At 41.0% G+C, this 16,266-nt stretch overlaps 2 protein-coding genes across 2 annotated transcripts; both read right to left on the bottom strand.

Annotated features, from left to right (window-relative positions):
- Positions 1 to 7,848: 7,848 nt before the first annotated feature.
- Positions 7,849 to 9,814, bottom strand: fuom (fucose mutarotase). The gene is made up of 6 exons (XM_041050159.1): positions 9,722 to 9,814; positions 8,985 to 9,053; positions 8,827 to 8,897; positions 8,623 to 8,721; positions 8,461 to 8,534; positions 7,849 to 8,133 (listed from the first exon to the last, which is right to left on the bottom strand). The coding sequence occupies exons 1-6, from the start codon at positions 9,804 to 9,806 to the stop codon at positions 8,067 to 8,069; spliced, it is 465 nt and encodes a 154-aa protein (XP_040906093.1). The 5' UTR covers positions 9,807 to 9,814; the 3' UTR covers positions 7,849 to 8,066.
- A 2,684-nt stretch (positions 9,815 to 12,498) lies between these two features.
- echs1 (enoyl CoA hydratase, short chain, 1, mitochondrial) lies at positions 12,499 to 16,192 on the bottom strand. The gene is made up of 8 exons (XM_041049047.1): positions 16,036 to 16,192; positions 14,456 to 14,653; positions 14,210 to 14,337; positions 13,990 to 14,089; positions 13,764 to 13,868; positions 13,268 to 13,387; positions 13,094 to 13,161; positions 12,499 to 13,000 (listed from the first exon to the last, which is right to left on the bottom strand). Exons 1-8 carry the CDS (start codon positions 16,124 to 16,126, stop codon positions 12,935 to 12,937), a joined length of 876 nt encoding a protein of 291 aa, XP_040904981.1. The 5' UTR covers positions 16,127 to 16,192; the 3' UTR covers positions 12,499 to 12,934.
- Positions 16,193 to 16,266: the final 74 nt, after the last annotated feature.

The raw sequence follows: 16,266 nt of genomic DNA, 5'->3' as shown, positions 1-16,266 counted from the left end.
TCCCCTCAGATCTACAGAGCTTTGTAGAGACGTTAAACTCATTATTTTGGTTTTCTGGCCCTTTACTGCTCTACCTGCTCACCACCAAGCAACACAAAGACACAGTTAGCAGCTAGCTGGTGAACACAGGGGAGCATATAGCAGCTTAGGAGCCAGATTTTCCTCAGGAGTCAGTTGTAAACAAAAACAGAGCTAAAAAGAGAGTTAAGATTGTATTTTTATGTATTTTCTGGATGTGTAAATAGATATGGTCAACAGTTACATTTACAGTTTGTTTCTGCAGCCCCCCCAAGTGGCCTAAAATATCATTTATTGTGGGATTACAGTTTTGGAAAGAAAAACTAACAACAGCTAAAGCCATTTCTGTAAAACTGCTGTAAGTTTCTGCAGTTCCCTGGTTTATCCTGTAGATGGCAGATCGCTTAATTAATGAGCCACATGCGCCAAGTGTTGGCATGATGTGTGTTTCATTTTGGAGTTTTCCAAAACATTAGTTCTCCTTGAGTGGAAAATGTGTTTAATGAGAAGCGTACAAAACACAGTAAATAGCCATTAAACTTACTTTAACAGCTCCCACATGTTTACTGAGTTTATGAGGGGTGTGATTGAGGGAGGATAAGGGTGTGCAGTATGTTTGTGTGTGTGTGAGAGAGAATGAGAGGGACCACCTGAGCTTTCCCTTTCATTATTGTGTCTATAATATTTCCATGGTTGATACACACTGTCAAAGCAGCGTGATGGCTCTGTGTCAGCTCTAGCTGCTGGCTTCACTAATGGCCAGCTTTCACACAGATACTCAGCTTTTCAGATTAGCTGCCCTAGAGAAAAAGCTTGACCATATTCCTGTGCGTCTCCTCTGAAATAGACAAAGAGCTTCCCAGTTGTCTGTCATCAGTTACATAACAGTTGCACTTTCTGTCTGTCTCCTGTGTAGCTGCGCAGCTCCTGGTCCATCTCCCCTCATCTGCCTCAGCTGTCATCAACGTCATTATTGCAGGAAAACTGTTTCAAACATTACCTGTGGAGCCAGATATTCAGGTGGCTCCAGGCCCCAGACTGAGCGGCTCATCGCTCCCCTCATTTTACTCCCCTAAAATCCCACCTGTTCATGGTGGAGGCATTTTATTACGCATTTAGCATTAAAACATGTTAAAGACAGCATCAAAGGCTGAGGTACCTGCATGCAACTGTTGAGCAGATGGCTCACTAATTCTTTCTGCGGCAGCTTCATAAGTCTGACAGCTCCCCTACTCACCAGACTGTCGTCACAACATTTCATGTTCGCCTCCGCTCTTCCATGGAGGTCCTTCCCCCAGCCCTGTAATTTGTGCGGTTAAACTCCACCGTGAGATGTCTAATGTGTGTTTAATGGGTGTTGGTGAAGCATCAATTAAGTTAATTGTAGATCATTGAGTTAATTTTAGTTATTTAGAAAACCCCAGCTTTCCTAAATGTTGTGAGTGTGGGGGAGATGACGGAAGACAGTGAGCAAAGACAGAAGGGTGGTTAGCCTCAAATACAGCCCTACGCTTCAGGACGACCTTTGTGGGATTTACTGATAGTAATGACGGTGATGATGAGGTTTTGGTGCTGATGATTGTTTTAGTGTGGAGGACTGACTTTTCTGTTTGCATACAATTATGTAATATTCATTATCACATTTCAAACATACAGAATACAGTGTGCGTTGAAGTTTAGCACGGAGTCTGATGTCTTCGACTGATTGTCGCCTGTTTAATATTCTGTTTACCGTTTGTTTCTTTACCAGTAGAGAAATCTTGATAAAGATGCCACATTAAGTCAAGTAGAAACATGACGGCTGCATTCCTCACAGTCTTAGCAGTGATAAGCTGTTATTGGTTTTGGGGCAGAGCCAGGACAACAGATCCTGCACTTAAGTTACAATTTGAAGAAAGTGTTGTCATCAGTGGCAATGAAATATTCATCTACTGTATCTGACTACACATTGTGCATGTGTGTAAGTAAGTCAAACTGTGCGCACATGCATTCATGCTAAAACACACGCTCATACACCCCATGCAGCAACTGTGTACCAGAAACATTAAACAAATTGAAGCCAAGGTCGTTAATTTTAAAACTGGAATTTAGTCAAATATTCATTTTGGTGGTTTCCCCCATAAATTGCTGCAAGCTGCAACATTTGGAGCATGTTTTCTAAACCAGAATTACGGGCATAAATCATGACTTAATTCTCCATTTAAATAGTTACAGACAGGCAATTTATTCTTGGCTCCCTCTTTACTTTTTGTGCAATAACATTGTGTGACTGTGTGTGTGTTTCACAGTTTATTGGGAGCAATCATTACTTGCTGACAACTCCCATTCGTTCTGGTCTTTACTGTTGCTCTTATATTCTAAAAGGCTTGCCACGCACGTGACACATGCACGTTCACAGATCACGCCAGCACACACACCTAACCGACAGCAGGATACAAGCAGAAATATGCGGCATGACGGGAAGAGAAAACATATTTTCACCCCATGCACTTGGCAGAAAAAAAACTTGCCTCTGATGACTTATAGAGGTGTCAGGGCACAAACTGTACACACCACATGTAAAGATTCAATTATCCTCACATCACCTGCAGCAGTTTGAAGGAAGAGAAGTAAATATCCTAGCATCTTTCATGCTTGTTTTGCTTCCAGGCTTGATAATTACACTACGTAAACTTTTTCACCACCAAGGATAAGTAAATACAAACTCATAGTGACACATGGCCCACAGATCATCTTAATGAGCTACAATAACATGTATATGGTTGTTGATGTATGAGCATATCACAAGCAATAAACGTTCATGTTGATATTAATTTTTTATTCAAAGACTTTTTTTAAGTTTGTGTTTTCATTGTATAACCATTGCTTTCTTTGACCCTAGAGACAAATGTCAGTGGCAACAAAACAACACAAGGGTTTGGCGTTTTGGGAAGTGCACTGTCTTGCATTCTGGCTGAGAGATAGATGAGAATATTAATTATGTCTTTGTGTCTTTATGTTCAAAAATGTTCTACACCAGCAGCCAGTTAGCTTAGCATGAAGAATGGAAACCAGCCTGGCTCTGTTCAAAGGTAAAAAAAATAATCCTTGAGCTCACTAAGTAACACATTTCATTTGTTTAACGTGTAAAAGTGTCACTTTGTTATTGTACAATGGTTATTTGCATAAACTGGTTACTGATGACTGATCTTCAAGATATTGCATAAAAGCTCACACATTAGTATTCATTTTATACTGCTCCTTAACTATGTTTCTCTGAGAAACTACCTTTCCCAACTGTTCTACTGCTTTTAAACTTTCCAACACTTCATCACCTTAGTGGAGTGACCGAGTCACAATTCAGTCCGATGGAGAGCGATTCATTTGCTCTGCCAACCAGAGGCTGGTTAAACCACAGAGGAGTATGTTTTCCTGTAAGCCTGTGGGAGCATCAGGAGTTCAGAGAGCACAGAGTCATGTGGTTGATCTGCGCTGGTAGCTGCTGGGCCTCTGAGCTTCACATGAAAGCTGTTCTACTGATGTGTGCTGAACACAGAGGGTGGATTGGTAGAAGCTTCAGCGCACTTTATCCATCAAACCTTTCAAGGCTTGGAGCTGCAGGATGTCTTCTCCCAGGGTTGTGGTTTCTGGGAGACTGACAGGGCATTTCTGTAATGGCTCACCAGCCAGTTTGTCACCAGAATGAACCTGGCATCAATGTTTTTATAATTATCTTCAAGAGGACAAACTTATTTTAAGCAATAGATTGACATTTTGGGAAATCTGCTTATTAGCTTTCTTACTGAGATAGACTGTATTCAGTTAGTTTAGCTCAGAATGAAGACTGGAAGCAGGGGAAAAACATGTCTGTCTCTGTCTAGGTGTAAAGAAACCAGCCTCCCAGGACCCAATTAACATATTATATCTGATTAATTTGATTCATACAAAAAACAAAGTGTAAAAACAACAATTTGTGGTTTTACAGCGGGTAACTTTGGACAGCCAGACTAGCTGTTTCCCCCCTGCTTTTAGTCTTTATACTAAGCTTAACTAACCTGGCTTCATATTTAGCATACAAAGATGAGAATGGTATTGATCTTCCCATCTAATTCTTATAAAGACAGTAAATAAGTGTATTGTGCTGTCTGCATACAGCAGTAAACACTGAAGCAAACACTCATTGCCAGTATCTCACAGATCTTAAAGTCTGACTGGGATTTGCTTGCTTAGGGAGAGCCAGTGAGACCAGAGAGACAGTAGACCACTCAGTGACCTAAGAGTGGGGCTAGTCGAGGGGCAACATTGGACTTGCACATATGGATCTGATAGAGAGGGCAGATAATCAGCAGACGCAGTGGAGCCATCCCTTGACCGGGGCAGGAAGTGTGTGGTGTGTCTGTCTGCTCCTGTTCTACTGTACAGAGTATGTGTGTGTGTGTGTGTGTGTGTGCGCCGAATCCTGTTGTCGTGAGACTTCATTGACCTATATGTTAACTTAATGACTCTCCCACTGTTGTATGAACAGTGAAAAAGGTGTCATGAAGAGTTCTCACAGTGCTGCAATGACAACAGCATTTTGATGGAGAGACTGGCAGACGCCAAAACACTGAGCTGAAATTAAATCATGTTCCTGAGGGGTGTATGTGTATATGTTATGTTAGATTAGTTGACTTGGTTTAGTTCATGGCAGTGTGTTTCAGCTTGCACATGTTTAACATAGCCTCAGAGTTAAAGGTTTGTGTCTTGGCTGCATATCAGAAAAACTGATTCATAAAGTGAGCTTTAAATTAAACAACTTATGTATATCAAACATATTTTATTCTGAAACAGTAAGTTTTACAGTGTGAAAGGATCTTGGCATGGACGTAGATTAGAGCTGACACATTGAACAGTTGCTTCACTAAGTGTGGTGCCTGGCACTAAGATCACAGACGGATCATCTGTCTCCAATCTGTCCTCCTACAGTGGATGCGTATGTGAGGGGTAATTAGTCGTTTTAAATGGTTGAAGCTGTACACAGGAGGGAGTCTAACAGCGTCTGAGAAGGTTCCTGTGAAAGTAAGCCAAGCACGAAGAACATGCGCATTGTTGCTTCATGGTTATATTAAATGTGATATTTTGTACAGCTCAGAATGTGCACACCATCCCATTTTCTGAAGAAACTGTTGACAACATATTAACTAATCTAAATCACTGTATTTAATTTAATTACAGTTGTATGATGCTACTGAGTTGTCTGCAAAAATGATCCACGCTGAGCATCCAAAGCTGGACCAATAGTCAGTCAACAGGAGGTCACAAGGTTTTTGCTATATTATTACAACCTTTATTTACTCTTTGAGACTGAGATCTCATTTCTAGCGGAGACCTGGGTATGTGTGCTTGCAGCTCTTAGGCACCAATTAGTATGAAAGACAAAATATTATGACCGGATGATGACGCAACACGAAAAGTTACGATCATCAAAGTCATTACTGTTCATCCTGAGGGGGGCATGGATGTCCATACCAGGTTTCATGGCATCCAGTAGTTGTCCAGACATTTCATCTTTTTCATACAGCCTAGAAGGATGAATGAAACTGTTTCAGTTGCATTTTGATGTATACATAATGCAGTTCAAAACTGGTGGAATGGTGGAAAACTATTTTTCTTCATTATAGATGTATAAAAATACATAATATACTTTATTTATAATTCTCTCTAGTCACATTGAGCTTAGAAAGTAAGGACGACCTTCTTAACCGTCTTTGTTTTTATTATATAATAAATTAGTATAATAAAAGTTTGTCTTGTGATAAAATATTCCAACCTTAGTTTTAAGGCCGCAGGGTGTAATAACTTGTAATCACTGATTGCTGATATGGAACTTTATTAATCACACAAAATGGAGTTATAATGCTTAGTTATTATTGTACTAGATCAGCAAGTAATTATTATTATTTTTTTTATTATTATTTCTACATGCAACAAATCAGACCCCTTAATTCCAACACATCACAATCACAATGGTTAACTGAAACATGAGTGATAATCTTACTTTGACCGTATAAATTTACACTACATTCAGTAATATTAGACTTGATGACAGAATAACGAATTTAACCGTAATCAGATATTGGCACCAAGACTCTGTTAAGTTGACAAAATGTTGCCAGCTCATCTTTTTTTTTTTTTCAAACGATGAGCCACTTTGTTATGTGCAACACAGATGAGATAACGAAGATGAATTGCTTACAGCTGGCGTTCCTGTATTCAGAAGATACAAAGGTCAAGAAAATCTAACTGGTTTATACGATAGGTGGAACTTTGGTCCTTTGCTTCAGGTGAACTCACGTCAAAATTTCATTTTCCTCGGTTCCAAAACATTGATCTGACAGCAAAAGGAGACACCATGTTCAGGTAAGAAAACTACACTTCTCATCAGAGGGTTTCTCTTGGATTGCAGTGAACTGGCTTTAATGGTTAACAGTATATACACTTTATGGTTTGTTTCTTTGACTGTATGAGAATCTGTTGTGCAATGTCTGTGACAGAAGGAGATTTGACATGTGGACATTAATCCTGAGTCTTTTCACTTGTAGGGTTTCTCTAATAGTCTGTGTTTCTCTGATATTTGGCATCACAGCAAAGCCATATATACCCAGGGTACGTATAGATTGTTCCTGGCTTTCCACTACATTATATTGCAAACTCTACTGCTTTAAATCATGTGACAAATTATTCCTGATTGGTTTAAACTGACAACATGTTTGCATGGTTGCTAGCTTGTATTTGGACATCAGTCATGTAATACTTGTTCTCTTTCCTCAGGATAAACTTAGAGATGAAGCATTCCAGGATACTGTTATGTAAGTTGTAATTTCCTTTAAATATCATGCAAGTGAATAATCGTCTCTTGGACTGAGGAAATGTAGACTGAGATTGCGGGATATTTCTTTCAGGTCAATAAATGACAAAGGAAAGATGTCCTGGGCAGTGGAAGTGGAGCCTCCAGAGGACATGGTTGAGACTCACTATGACATCGACCCTAACATGATGATTTGGAACAGTATTTTAGCCAGAGGACACGACAAACAGAAGGCCGAAGAAGACTTGGATGAGCTGTACCATCCTTCGATGGATGATCTCCTCAAAGTCCAAATCCAAAACCTTGACATCCTCCCTGCTGCTGACATGAAGTACAATGAAGAACCAGAGAAGGATAAAGATGACATTGAGCACCCTGTTTTCAACAAGGTGGCCTTAGAGGAACCCGAGCAGGACTGGGATGAAGTCTACCACCAAGCGAGGGAGGAGCTGCTTGGATATCTAGCCCCACTCATGGCTGATTACAAATCTGGTGCAGAGGTCCGGGTGGCACACTCCGAGCCAGAGAAGGATGAGGACGACCTGTATCATCATGACGACTCACCTGTGCAGATGGAGCCGCTGAGACGTGAGGTCGGGGGTGAAAGTGAGGTCAGAGTTCACCTTCAACCAGAAGAAGACATGGACGACCTGTACCACAAAGACGTCCTGCAGCTCATTCCTTACCAAGGTGATTCTGCAGCTGCTGTTCCTGTTGATGCGCCGTCTGAGAAGAAGCACAGCGAACCAGAGGAAGATCTGGATGATCTCTTCCACCAGTGATCCTTCAACGACCACACAAGCTTTGTAGGTCCTTATCACATCAAATCAAATCAAATCAGACACAGCTCATACGCTGTCACTGCAACAGGTAAACACTTCACAGTGGAGTTTCTATTGACTCCATTTAATTGTCTTAATACCTAAATAAGAATGAACACCTCAGTGTACAATCTCAGTGTCGCTTATATGTATCTTGATGATAAAGACACTTCAACACACTCATCAAAGACTTTGTTTCATTTATTGAAATGCATGTACAACACAGACGTTATTTACAAAAATACAAAATAATTTCTGCTCCATGTAAACTGGAAATGAATCACATCATTAGTTTGATGCAAAAATAGATTTTCACTTGAAAAGATTACGGGTGTCTCTGAAATCGTCTTGAGATCATTAGAGCATCACTACTTTAAAATGTGTGTGTGTGTGTGTGTGTATCACTGCAGCAGCTCAGCAGGAATAACCCCCTTCTTCAGTATCAAGTTACCATAAAGAGCTGTTTCCCTGTAGCAGAGGAAAACAAGGACAATTTAATAAGCACCCAGATCTGGAATTTGTTCGGAAATGAATTCAGTGAATCAAGTAAAACAAAATGGCAGTTCAAACTGATAATTAAAATAGTATGACAGATAACAGGTAACTATTTTTTGAAGGTCTGCTGATTTCTGAAAAAAGACACCTAACAAATGAAATCTTGAGAAATGTTTCTCTTGCAAAGACTATCAGCCTCTCTTCCTTTTACAAAGTGACACATGCTTTTATGCTCATTTTGCAGCCACAGAATGAAACATTCAGCTACAATATTCAAATGAAGACAGAGGAAATACAAACCCTGTTGCTACAACAGCATAGGCTTTCTTGGCTCGTTCATAGAAAGCAAACCTTTCCACCTTTTCTAGAGGAGCCTGTATGTAAACAGAAATCAAAGGGACCCACAGTTATGTTGTGTTAACTACTACAGTTTTAAGTCACTGGGTGTAAAGGCTGTTTTACCTGACAGCCAACCTGATCCAGGAGCTGTGTGTAAGTGTCCCACACAGGGACAGCTAAACTTCTCTGTTTGTCACTGTCTACCAGATCCATGACCGCTGCCTGTGGAAATAGACAGAGATTAAACATATTAAATTAAAAAAAGAGAACTAAATTAGACTGTATATCACTCAGCTCGTTTTAGCTTTAGATTTATGGGTCCTGTACCGGAGAGTGGACATAGGTGTCCAGGGGCAACAGCTTCAAAATAGCCTCCAAAAGCTGTGGGATTCCCAAACCTACATTAAGATCAGACAACAACCATTCCAATACATACACAAATCCAACAACTTTCATTTATGCATACATGTATTTACATAGCCTACCATCAGCTCTGATCTCTTTTGGACCGCAAGCACAAACGGAGGATGCTGGAAAATTGGCATCAGCAAGAACTGAGAAAAAAAACAAACAGGAATAATGCTGAGTCAGTGCATAATCAAATGCACTATGTGATGCCCCATGTGTCATCTTGTGGGTGTGTCTGCTCCTCCTGGTTGCAGGTGTGTTGAGTGGCTCAACACACCTGGGCTCTGATGGAGAGTCTATTTAAGCCCCTGCAATTGATTGCTCATGCTCTTCTTTTCTCTGTCCACAGGCACGCCGTGTGTTTGGTTTGATTATGTTGTTTTAACCTTTTGCTTTTGTTTTACATCATTCACCACTTGCATACTCACACTTTTCACTCATACACATTTTACACCACTGACTTCACTGATTTTCCACATCCCATAATGTACATATTTAATTTATTTAATTTGGGTTCAATTTGGTCTTATTTGGTTTAATTTGGTTAAAGTATTTATTTGAACATTTACATGGTGTGGTCTCCCTTTTTGTTGTGACCCTTTTAGCCAGGTCATGACAACTACAACAGGTTAAATTTGTGCCCTTTGCCAGAGAAGCTGCAGGTTAAAGACCAGCCCATCAGCCGTGGTTTGTCACTCTCTGCACTGCTGTTGAACTTGGATCAGCCTGCTGTCTTACAGTGACTGCACAAGCATTACATGCAATCACTTCCAACGACGAAGGCGATCTATGTGTATGTGACTAAATATCATACCCAGTTCGTCCCCGTGGCCCATTTTAGCGAGAGCGTACAGCAGCTCAGGTGATAAAACAGACGGGATTCCTTTCAGCACGACCATACTGTCAGCCACAGACGCGGAACAACCGAAGAGTGTGGAGGCGACGCGAGAGTAGTCACTCCTGTCGACTTCCGTCTTTGTTTAGCTCCCGCTAGAAGATTAAAAAAAAACCCTATTAAACAAAAAAAAGGCGCGAGGGACGCCGTTAATTTGGTAGTGAGTGTCGCATGTATAGTGAGGCGGTGTCAAGGCATTATACATTTTATGTTTTGGTCTACCGGACGGATTTTTTTTTTAGGCTATTTAATTATCTTGACTTAATGTCATCGTCTTTGTAAAACAGTCACATGATCAGAAACCCTAATTTGATTGGTTAGAAGGGCTACCACAACCAGCAACTTTCACAAACTTTAAATTTAAATAATATAGTCTTAAACCATCGTTCAAACACATTTAAATGTCAGTCGGTATCCCCAGTTTTTAGCATGAATAAAGTGAATCATTGTTATCTATTTTAATCTCATTCGTAGGACGTAAATTGCATTGTGGGTTTGGGCTATGGTGGAAAAACAGGCAGGCGACACATGCACCAAAAACGTTACATGCCTTAATAATTAAGCAATTAAATTAATTAAATAAAATAGGTGCTGTCACCTTTGCTAATACATTAAGCAAAACTTATCTAATGACATGGTGGTAGCCTGTCTGTAGCTATAAAATAGGGTGTCACTGGTATGACGGGCTGCATAGTCGGTTAATCCGCGGTCTGTGTTGTTTCTGACACCCTTGGGTGGGCATAATTCAAAGCAGACACACGGTGAACGTTTTATTTCAATAGAGTCCCTGGTGCCAAGAATGTGAGATAATGAAAATATTTGTCAGATGAAAACCTACTCCACCCGGCCTGTTTCATCTGAGCCAGAGAAACTCTCAGCTGGATGGCAGAAAAAATGCTGAGGAATCCTTTCCATGGCCGCAAATCCTGGTTGTGTGAAAAAGCGGGACATCTGCATATAAAAAGGCTTTTTATAAAAGTCAAGTCACACTTTAGCCTTGAGGGCTTGTGGGCCTATATGCTGAATTTACAATCCTTATTCAGCTGCTGTTAATAAAGAACAGGAGAAATATGTTGGCACTTTATTGCAAATTTATAAGAGTTTTACATTCCAGACCTTCAGCGTACTTTGCTTTATTCCAGTAATATCCACCTATAGCACTTGTGATGATTTGTGTGTAATACCATCTAAAAACTATTGTGTTCTCTGCAGGAAGAAATCACCCACATCACATTTTAAAAAATTCTTCTTTATGGAGAAGTGTAAGTTTATGGTTAACAGTAAACCCCGTAGTTCCCCGTGGAAAAAGATTGGCGTTTTTGAACCAGCGTCCTTTTTCAAAAATAAATTGGTTGTGTAGAGACAGATGAAGTGTAGCTGAGCAATATGAGAGTGATTTTTTGGGACACTCTCATATTGGGAGGCTGGAGAGGGCTGGAGAAAAAGGCCCTTGCAGGAGCCAGGCCCGTCTGCCGGACTGAAAGCCCCTTTCTCCCTCTCCGGACCCATGCTGCTCTCTCTTTATCTCGGCTTCTTTAAATGAGTTTATCACGCTATGAGGGTCTGCGCTGCCAAAATGTAACGTTTTGCCCCCTTTGTCTGTGCGGAGAGCCTCAATTGAGTCTACATTTATTATTTTGACCTTTCGGTAGCCTCAAAAAAAGGAGCGTCTTTTCGGAGCTTCTCCGCAGACTTTTGTGCGTCCCCCGCGGACTGAGGAGACGAGTTTTTTTTCTCCTTCCTTTTAAAGTTTTGTTCCAGGGGTCTGACAAGAAAGCAAGCTCCAGGGGAATATTGAATGAAAATAAAAATCAATTAGGCCATGGCCTTGTGAAGATATGGGGCGCCGCCGTGTGAAGATCAGAGTGGAAAAGAAGGTGCCTTGAGATGATTGGAGCGGCCAAAGAAAGCGCACACTAACCAAATTTGTTCTGGTGTTTTCTTTGAAGTCAAAATTATGGTTTTCTGTGTTACCGAACATTTGAAGCCAGGAGGGAATGAGCAGGACTTAACATACGGTTCAAGCTGTAAGGCCATTCATTTTATACATCTACAGTGAGACGTTTTGTTTCTTACAAAAATAATCAGCCTCGCTGACATTTTCCCCAAAGGCGTTTGGTTATTTATTACAACTCAGTATAAACATGTACTTTGGCAAAATGTGGCCCTATTATAATTATTACTTTAAGTAAACAAACCACAAGCCGAATTTCCGTTGGTTGACTGAGTGGATGTTTGAATCTCACTGCAAAACGCAACAAGTAAATTCTTTATCGCTTGTGTCTGATTTTTTTTTTAACTTTACATTTTAAGTGATACTTTACTCGTAGTTGCACCATGCGCTCATCTACACACAGCCCGATGCACTTCAACGCCACAGGCCCATTGAATTTATAGATTCCACTTTCTGTGTCCTTGTGTAACAGCACAAGGGCCCCATCTTGTGGTGTGAAGAACACACTATGGCTGAACCGAATACACTTGTTAGCTGACTAGTTCCTCAGTTTGTAATTTGAAGCTGATAGTATTTAATGGATTTATTGTATTTTTTAAGGAGACTGAGTATCTAAGAGTTAAAAGAGGCAAATGTGAATTATATGCAACCAAATATTATGCATGTGTGTTAAGGAACATTCCAACGTCTTTAACAGTGTGTTAACAAATACATCAGAGATTTCTTCTCACTCCTGTCCATGTCTTAGTTGCGGGTACTGAAAACCAGTCTAGTGCTTTATTTGTAAAATGTACACAGGAGAAAAAGCTGCCCACAAAATGCAGACAAACACTTGACAGTGAAAAAGAAAAGGCAAAGTCAGTAGAAGTCATCCAGACTGATTCCTCCTATTACACAATCACTGTAAAACAGTTATCAAATGGGATTCACATACAAACCCACTGCACTCCTGCACCCTCACTGCATCTGATTTTGACACTGAGCGTCATCAGGCAGGGCTTCGCTGTGATAAGACACTCTTGTGCACTCAATCACTCAGTGCCAGATCCTAATTTAAACAGCTTGCATGTTCCACTACCATCAGGATTTTTATATCATTCAACTTGTTGTGGGTAAGGAAAGGACCCGCTGATGTCGGGACCTCTGTCTTCTTGGCTGAGCTCCTGATCTGCTCTTTTCTACTTGTCCTGGAAACTGGCCTTTCTCTTCTCCACAAATGCTGACATGCCTTCTTTACGATCATCCTGCAGGGGAAACACACACACTCACATCATGACTGGACTGTCAAAATCAGTCTACCCCCCTTACTCGCTGTCAGATAGGCTCTTTTTACTCACCGTAGCAAAGGTAGCGTGGAATAAGCGCTTTTCCAAACGATTCCCCTCAGCCAAAGTCAGTTCAAAAGCTGCAGTCACACAGAGAAACCAGTCAGACAAAACAGAAACTTACTCAGTTTAGTAGGTTTTAAGATATTTAACTTTTTAAAATTTGAAGAAACAAACTTTACGCACCAGCGTTAACAGCCTCTTTAGCCATGGCAGAAACCAGTTTGGAGTTAGCAGCAATTTTTTCCCCACATTTTACAGCTTCAGACACCAGCTGGTCCACAGGACACACTTTACTCACCAAACCTGGGAAACAAGAACAGTCTCAGCCTCATGCGCGAAGCACATATCCCGTCTTTAGTCAAGTGCATGTCTATGCTGATCCTTTACTCAATTAATTAAAAGCACAGAAAAAAATATTTTGCAAGTAAAAGTCCTTTACTAAAAAATCCTAAAAGTACATTAGTATTAGGTACTAATTCTTCAGGACGATGTCCTCTGTGACTGACATATTATACTGTTTATCTTGTTTTAACCACGGATGAATGGCTGGGACGATAATGACTGGATGAGGGCTTTATATTCTGCTGTCACTGATGTACACTGCTTTATGTGAGTTTGCGATATAAATTTATAAAATAAATATACATGTTTTAATGTAGAATCATAACACTGCTGTTACCTGATTGCTTGGCTTCTTGAGCATTAATCCTGTCTCCTGTTAGTACCATTTCCATAGCCAGGGACTTGCCCACTGCACGAGTCAGGCGCTGGGTGCCACCCGCCCCTGCAGGTACACAGGCATTATAAACAGCTGCTCCAACAGCAAGAATCTAGTAACATGAATATAAGGAAGTGAAGTCTGAACAGGGAAGGAAAACATATATTATAGGAAAATTAGTCTTTACCAGGAATGGTGCCCAACAGGATCTCAGGTTGGCCGAACTGTGCCTTCTCTCCAGCGTAGATGATGTCACACATCATGGCCAGCTCACAGCCTCCACCCAGCTGAAATGTACAGAGTCAAACACATAAGATAGTATTCTTTTTTCTTTGTTATACATTGCTCTACATCTCCTCAATTAAAAAAATAAATCAGACAAATAAAATAAAAATAAAGAGACTCACAGCAAATCCATTAACAGCAGCGATCACAGGCTTCTTCACTGTGGACACCCTGTTCCAATGAGCCAGGAAGTTTCCACCGTAGCACTCCTGGAAGGTGCGATTCTGCATCTCTTTAATGTCCGCTCCCGCTGAAAAACACAAAAGTCGAGTTTAATACCGACATACAGCTTATTGTACAGTCTCTGTGTGAGCTCCCAGGAGGTAAAACGCAAACACAAGCCCAGAAAACACACGTGGTTCCCTCACCAGCAAAGGATCTGTCACTGCCGGTGATAACGATTGCTCCGACGTCGCTGTCAGCTTCAAAGGCATCCAGGGCCTGTCCCACCTCCTTCATGAGTCCGTCACACAGAGCGTTGAGAGCCTTAGGCCGGTTCAGCTGGATGAAACCCACGTTGTTCTTCTCACCGCGCTTCTCCACCAAAATATAGTCATACTGGCCACCTGCATGAAAAGGCAACAAACACTGATGATAGGATGAGACTTCAGAGCAGATATAACCTTTTTATTACAACACAGAGCACATTTAATGACAGTTTATCTGTCATAACAGTATTAAAGTATGAGGAAAAACCAGTAGGACTGATACGGCCTAAAATGGCCTAAACAGTTACTTTATAGGCATATGGTGTCTCCTGACACTGCAATCAGATAACATTTTACACCTTTGTGAGTAAACTAAATTCAGTGCTTTTCCAGACTTTTAAATACATACATATGCACTGTGTATTGCTTGTTCAAGTGCTGAGACTTTCAACCAGGTGGTGGTTCACTAAAGTGGTCTGAGTTGCACAGACTTATCCTCATGACAGAAACACTGATATCACAAGCCAAGATGAAGCTCCGGTTAATCATTCAAGAAAAGGTGAAAAGGCCTTTTCTCAAGGCCTGACAAAGACCTTGGAGGCCCCTGATACATCTTGTGGAGCAAAGTTACAAAACTCAGGTTTTATGTATGTTAGGCCTTCAAAAGAAAATCCACACAAAAACAGAATTTACTTGAAGTTATTGTAATTATTACATGCAAGTTACATGCAGAATCACATACATCTGTCTCTCAAGAACTCTAAACTTAAGCATCAAGACTTAACTCAATGGTGTGTTTCGGTGACACACTCTGTTGTGATTCTTTGACACTGAACAACATCAATAGATAGATGAAGATAGCAAACTCAGACTTATCAGGGTTTTGGGGCAAATCTGGAGGGAAGGTCTTTAAGCTGTAAATCACTGCATGACTGCCCACATCCCTGTAAAACCACCTGTGACTGCTGCCATGTCCTGAGAGTTGCCGCAGTTGTTCAGCCATATCTGTGGGGCACCTCCAGGATTTGTCTCTGGACTGAAATTAATCACTACAGTCTGAAAGTGTGCAGTCTTTCTTTTATTCTGAAACTTTCAATGACATTTTGACAAAACTGTCCTTTTTAATAAATAGTTTCTCTCTAACATGATAAAATGTTCATTATATCTTTTTATGTTTGCAATGCATAAATAAATTAGATCGCGTCCACATTCATACCTGGGCTTTGCAATGTTATAGAAATGACCCTTGTAAATTCCATTTTAGGGTGGAATCTCTCTTTACAAAGCACTGATCCTCATATCAAAGACAGGCTAAGGAGGTATCTTACATTAAAGAGGAGCAATTAAACGTTCTGTGGTATAAAAGTATACACAGACCAGCACAATGCTAGGACAAACTGAAGTTAAGCAGCTGGCTGCCTGCTGCACACGCGTCGCACATATCAGCGTCGCAGGTCTCTTGACATTGTGACAGGGCCGGCGGCAACTAACTGACCCCGGACAGGTTTTTAAGCACACACCTGAGCTGTAGAGGCGAGCGGCGGACAACACGGCCGGCGCTGCTCTGGAGGGCTTCAGGAGCAAAGCGGCGCTTCTGCAGAGGAAAGCCATGATAGCGACGACCGCAGATGGTTGTCAGTGAACTTGCTCCAGGATCTCTGGCTACTCCTTCCTCCTGCGCCTTCTTCTTTGTTGGTGTTTTTTCACGAGGCGGCCTGTTACCGCCACCTGGTGTCTGCGGAGGGCAGAGA

The sequence above is a fragment of the Toxotes jaculatrix genome, chromosome 11, assembly GCF_017976425.1.
Source record: "Toxotes jaculatrix isolate fToxJac2 chromosome 11, fToxJac2.pri, whole genome shotgun sequence".
In the NCBI taxonomy this organism is placed as follows: Eukaryota; Metazoa; Chordata; class Actinopteri; family Toxotidae; genus Toxotes; species Toxotes jaculatrix.
Note: the sequence above shows the minus strand (reverse complement) of the source record. Positions and strands in the feature narration are given on the sequence as shown.

Bases quoted from the DNA above. Each gene is read 5' to 3' on its own strand.
- fuom (XM_041050159.1), bottom strand. From the start codon at position 9,806: ATGGTCGTGCTGAAAGGAATCCCGTCTGTTTTATCACCTGAGCTGCTG. The intron at 8,898-8,984 runs GTAGGCTATGTA...ATCTTAATGTAG, and splicing joins AAAAGAGATCAGAGCTGATG to GTTTGGGAATCCCACAGCTT. The intron at 8,722-8,826 runs GTACAGGACCCA...CTATTTCCACAG, and splicing joins ACACCTATGTCCACTCTCCG to GCAGCGGTCATGGATCTGGT.
- echs1 (XM_041049047.1), bottom strand. From the start codon at position 16,126: ATGGCTTTCCTCTGCAGAAGCGCCGCTTTGCTCCTGAAGCCCTCCAGA. The intron at 14,338-14,455 runs GTGAGGGAACCA...TGTGTTTTTCAG, and splicing joins CAGTGACAGATCCTTTGCTG to CGGGAGCGGACATTAAAGAG. The intron at 13,162-13,267 runs GTGCGTAAAGTT...GTGTGACTGCAG, and splicing joins TAAAGAGGCTGTTAACGCTG to CTTTTGAACTGACTTTGGCT.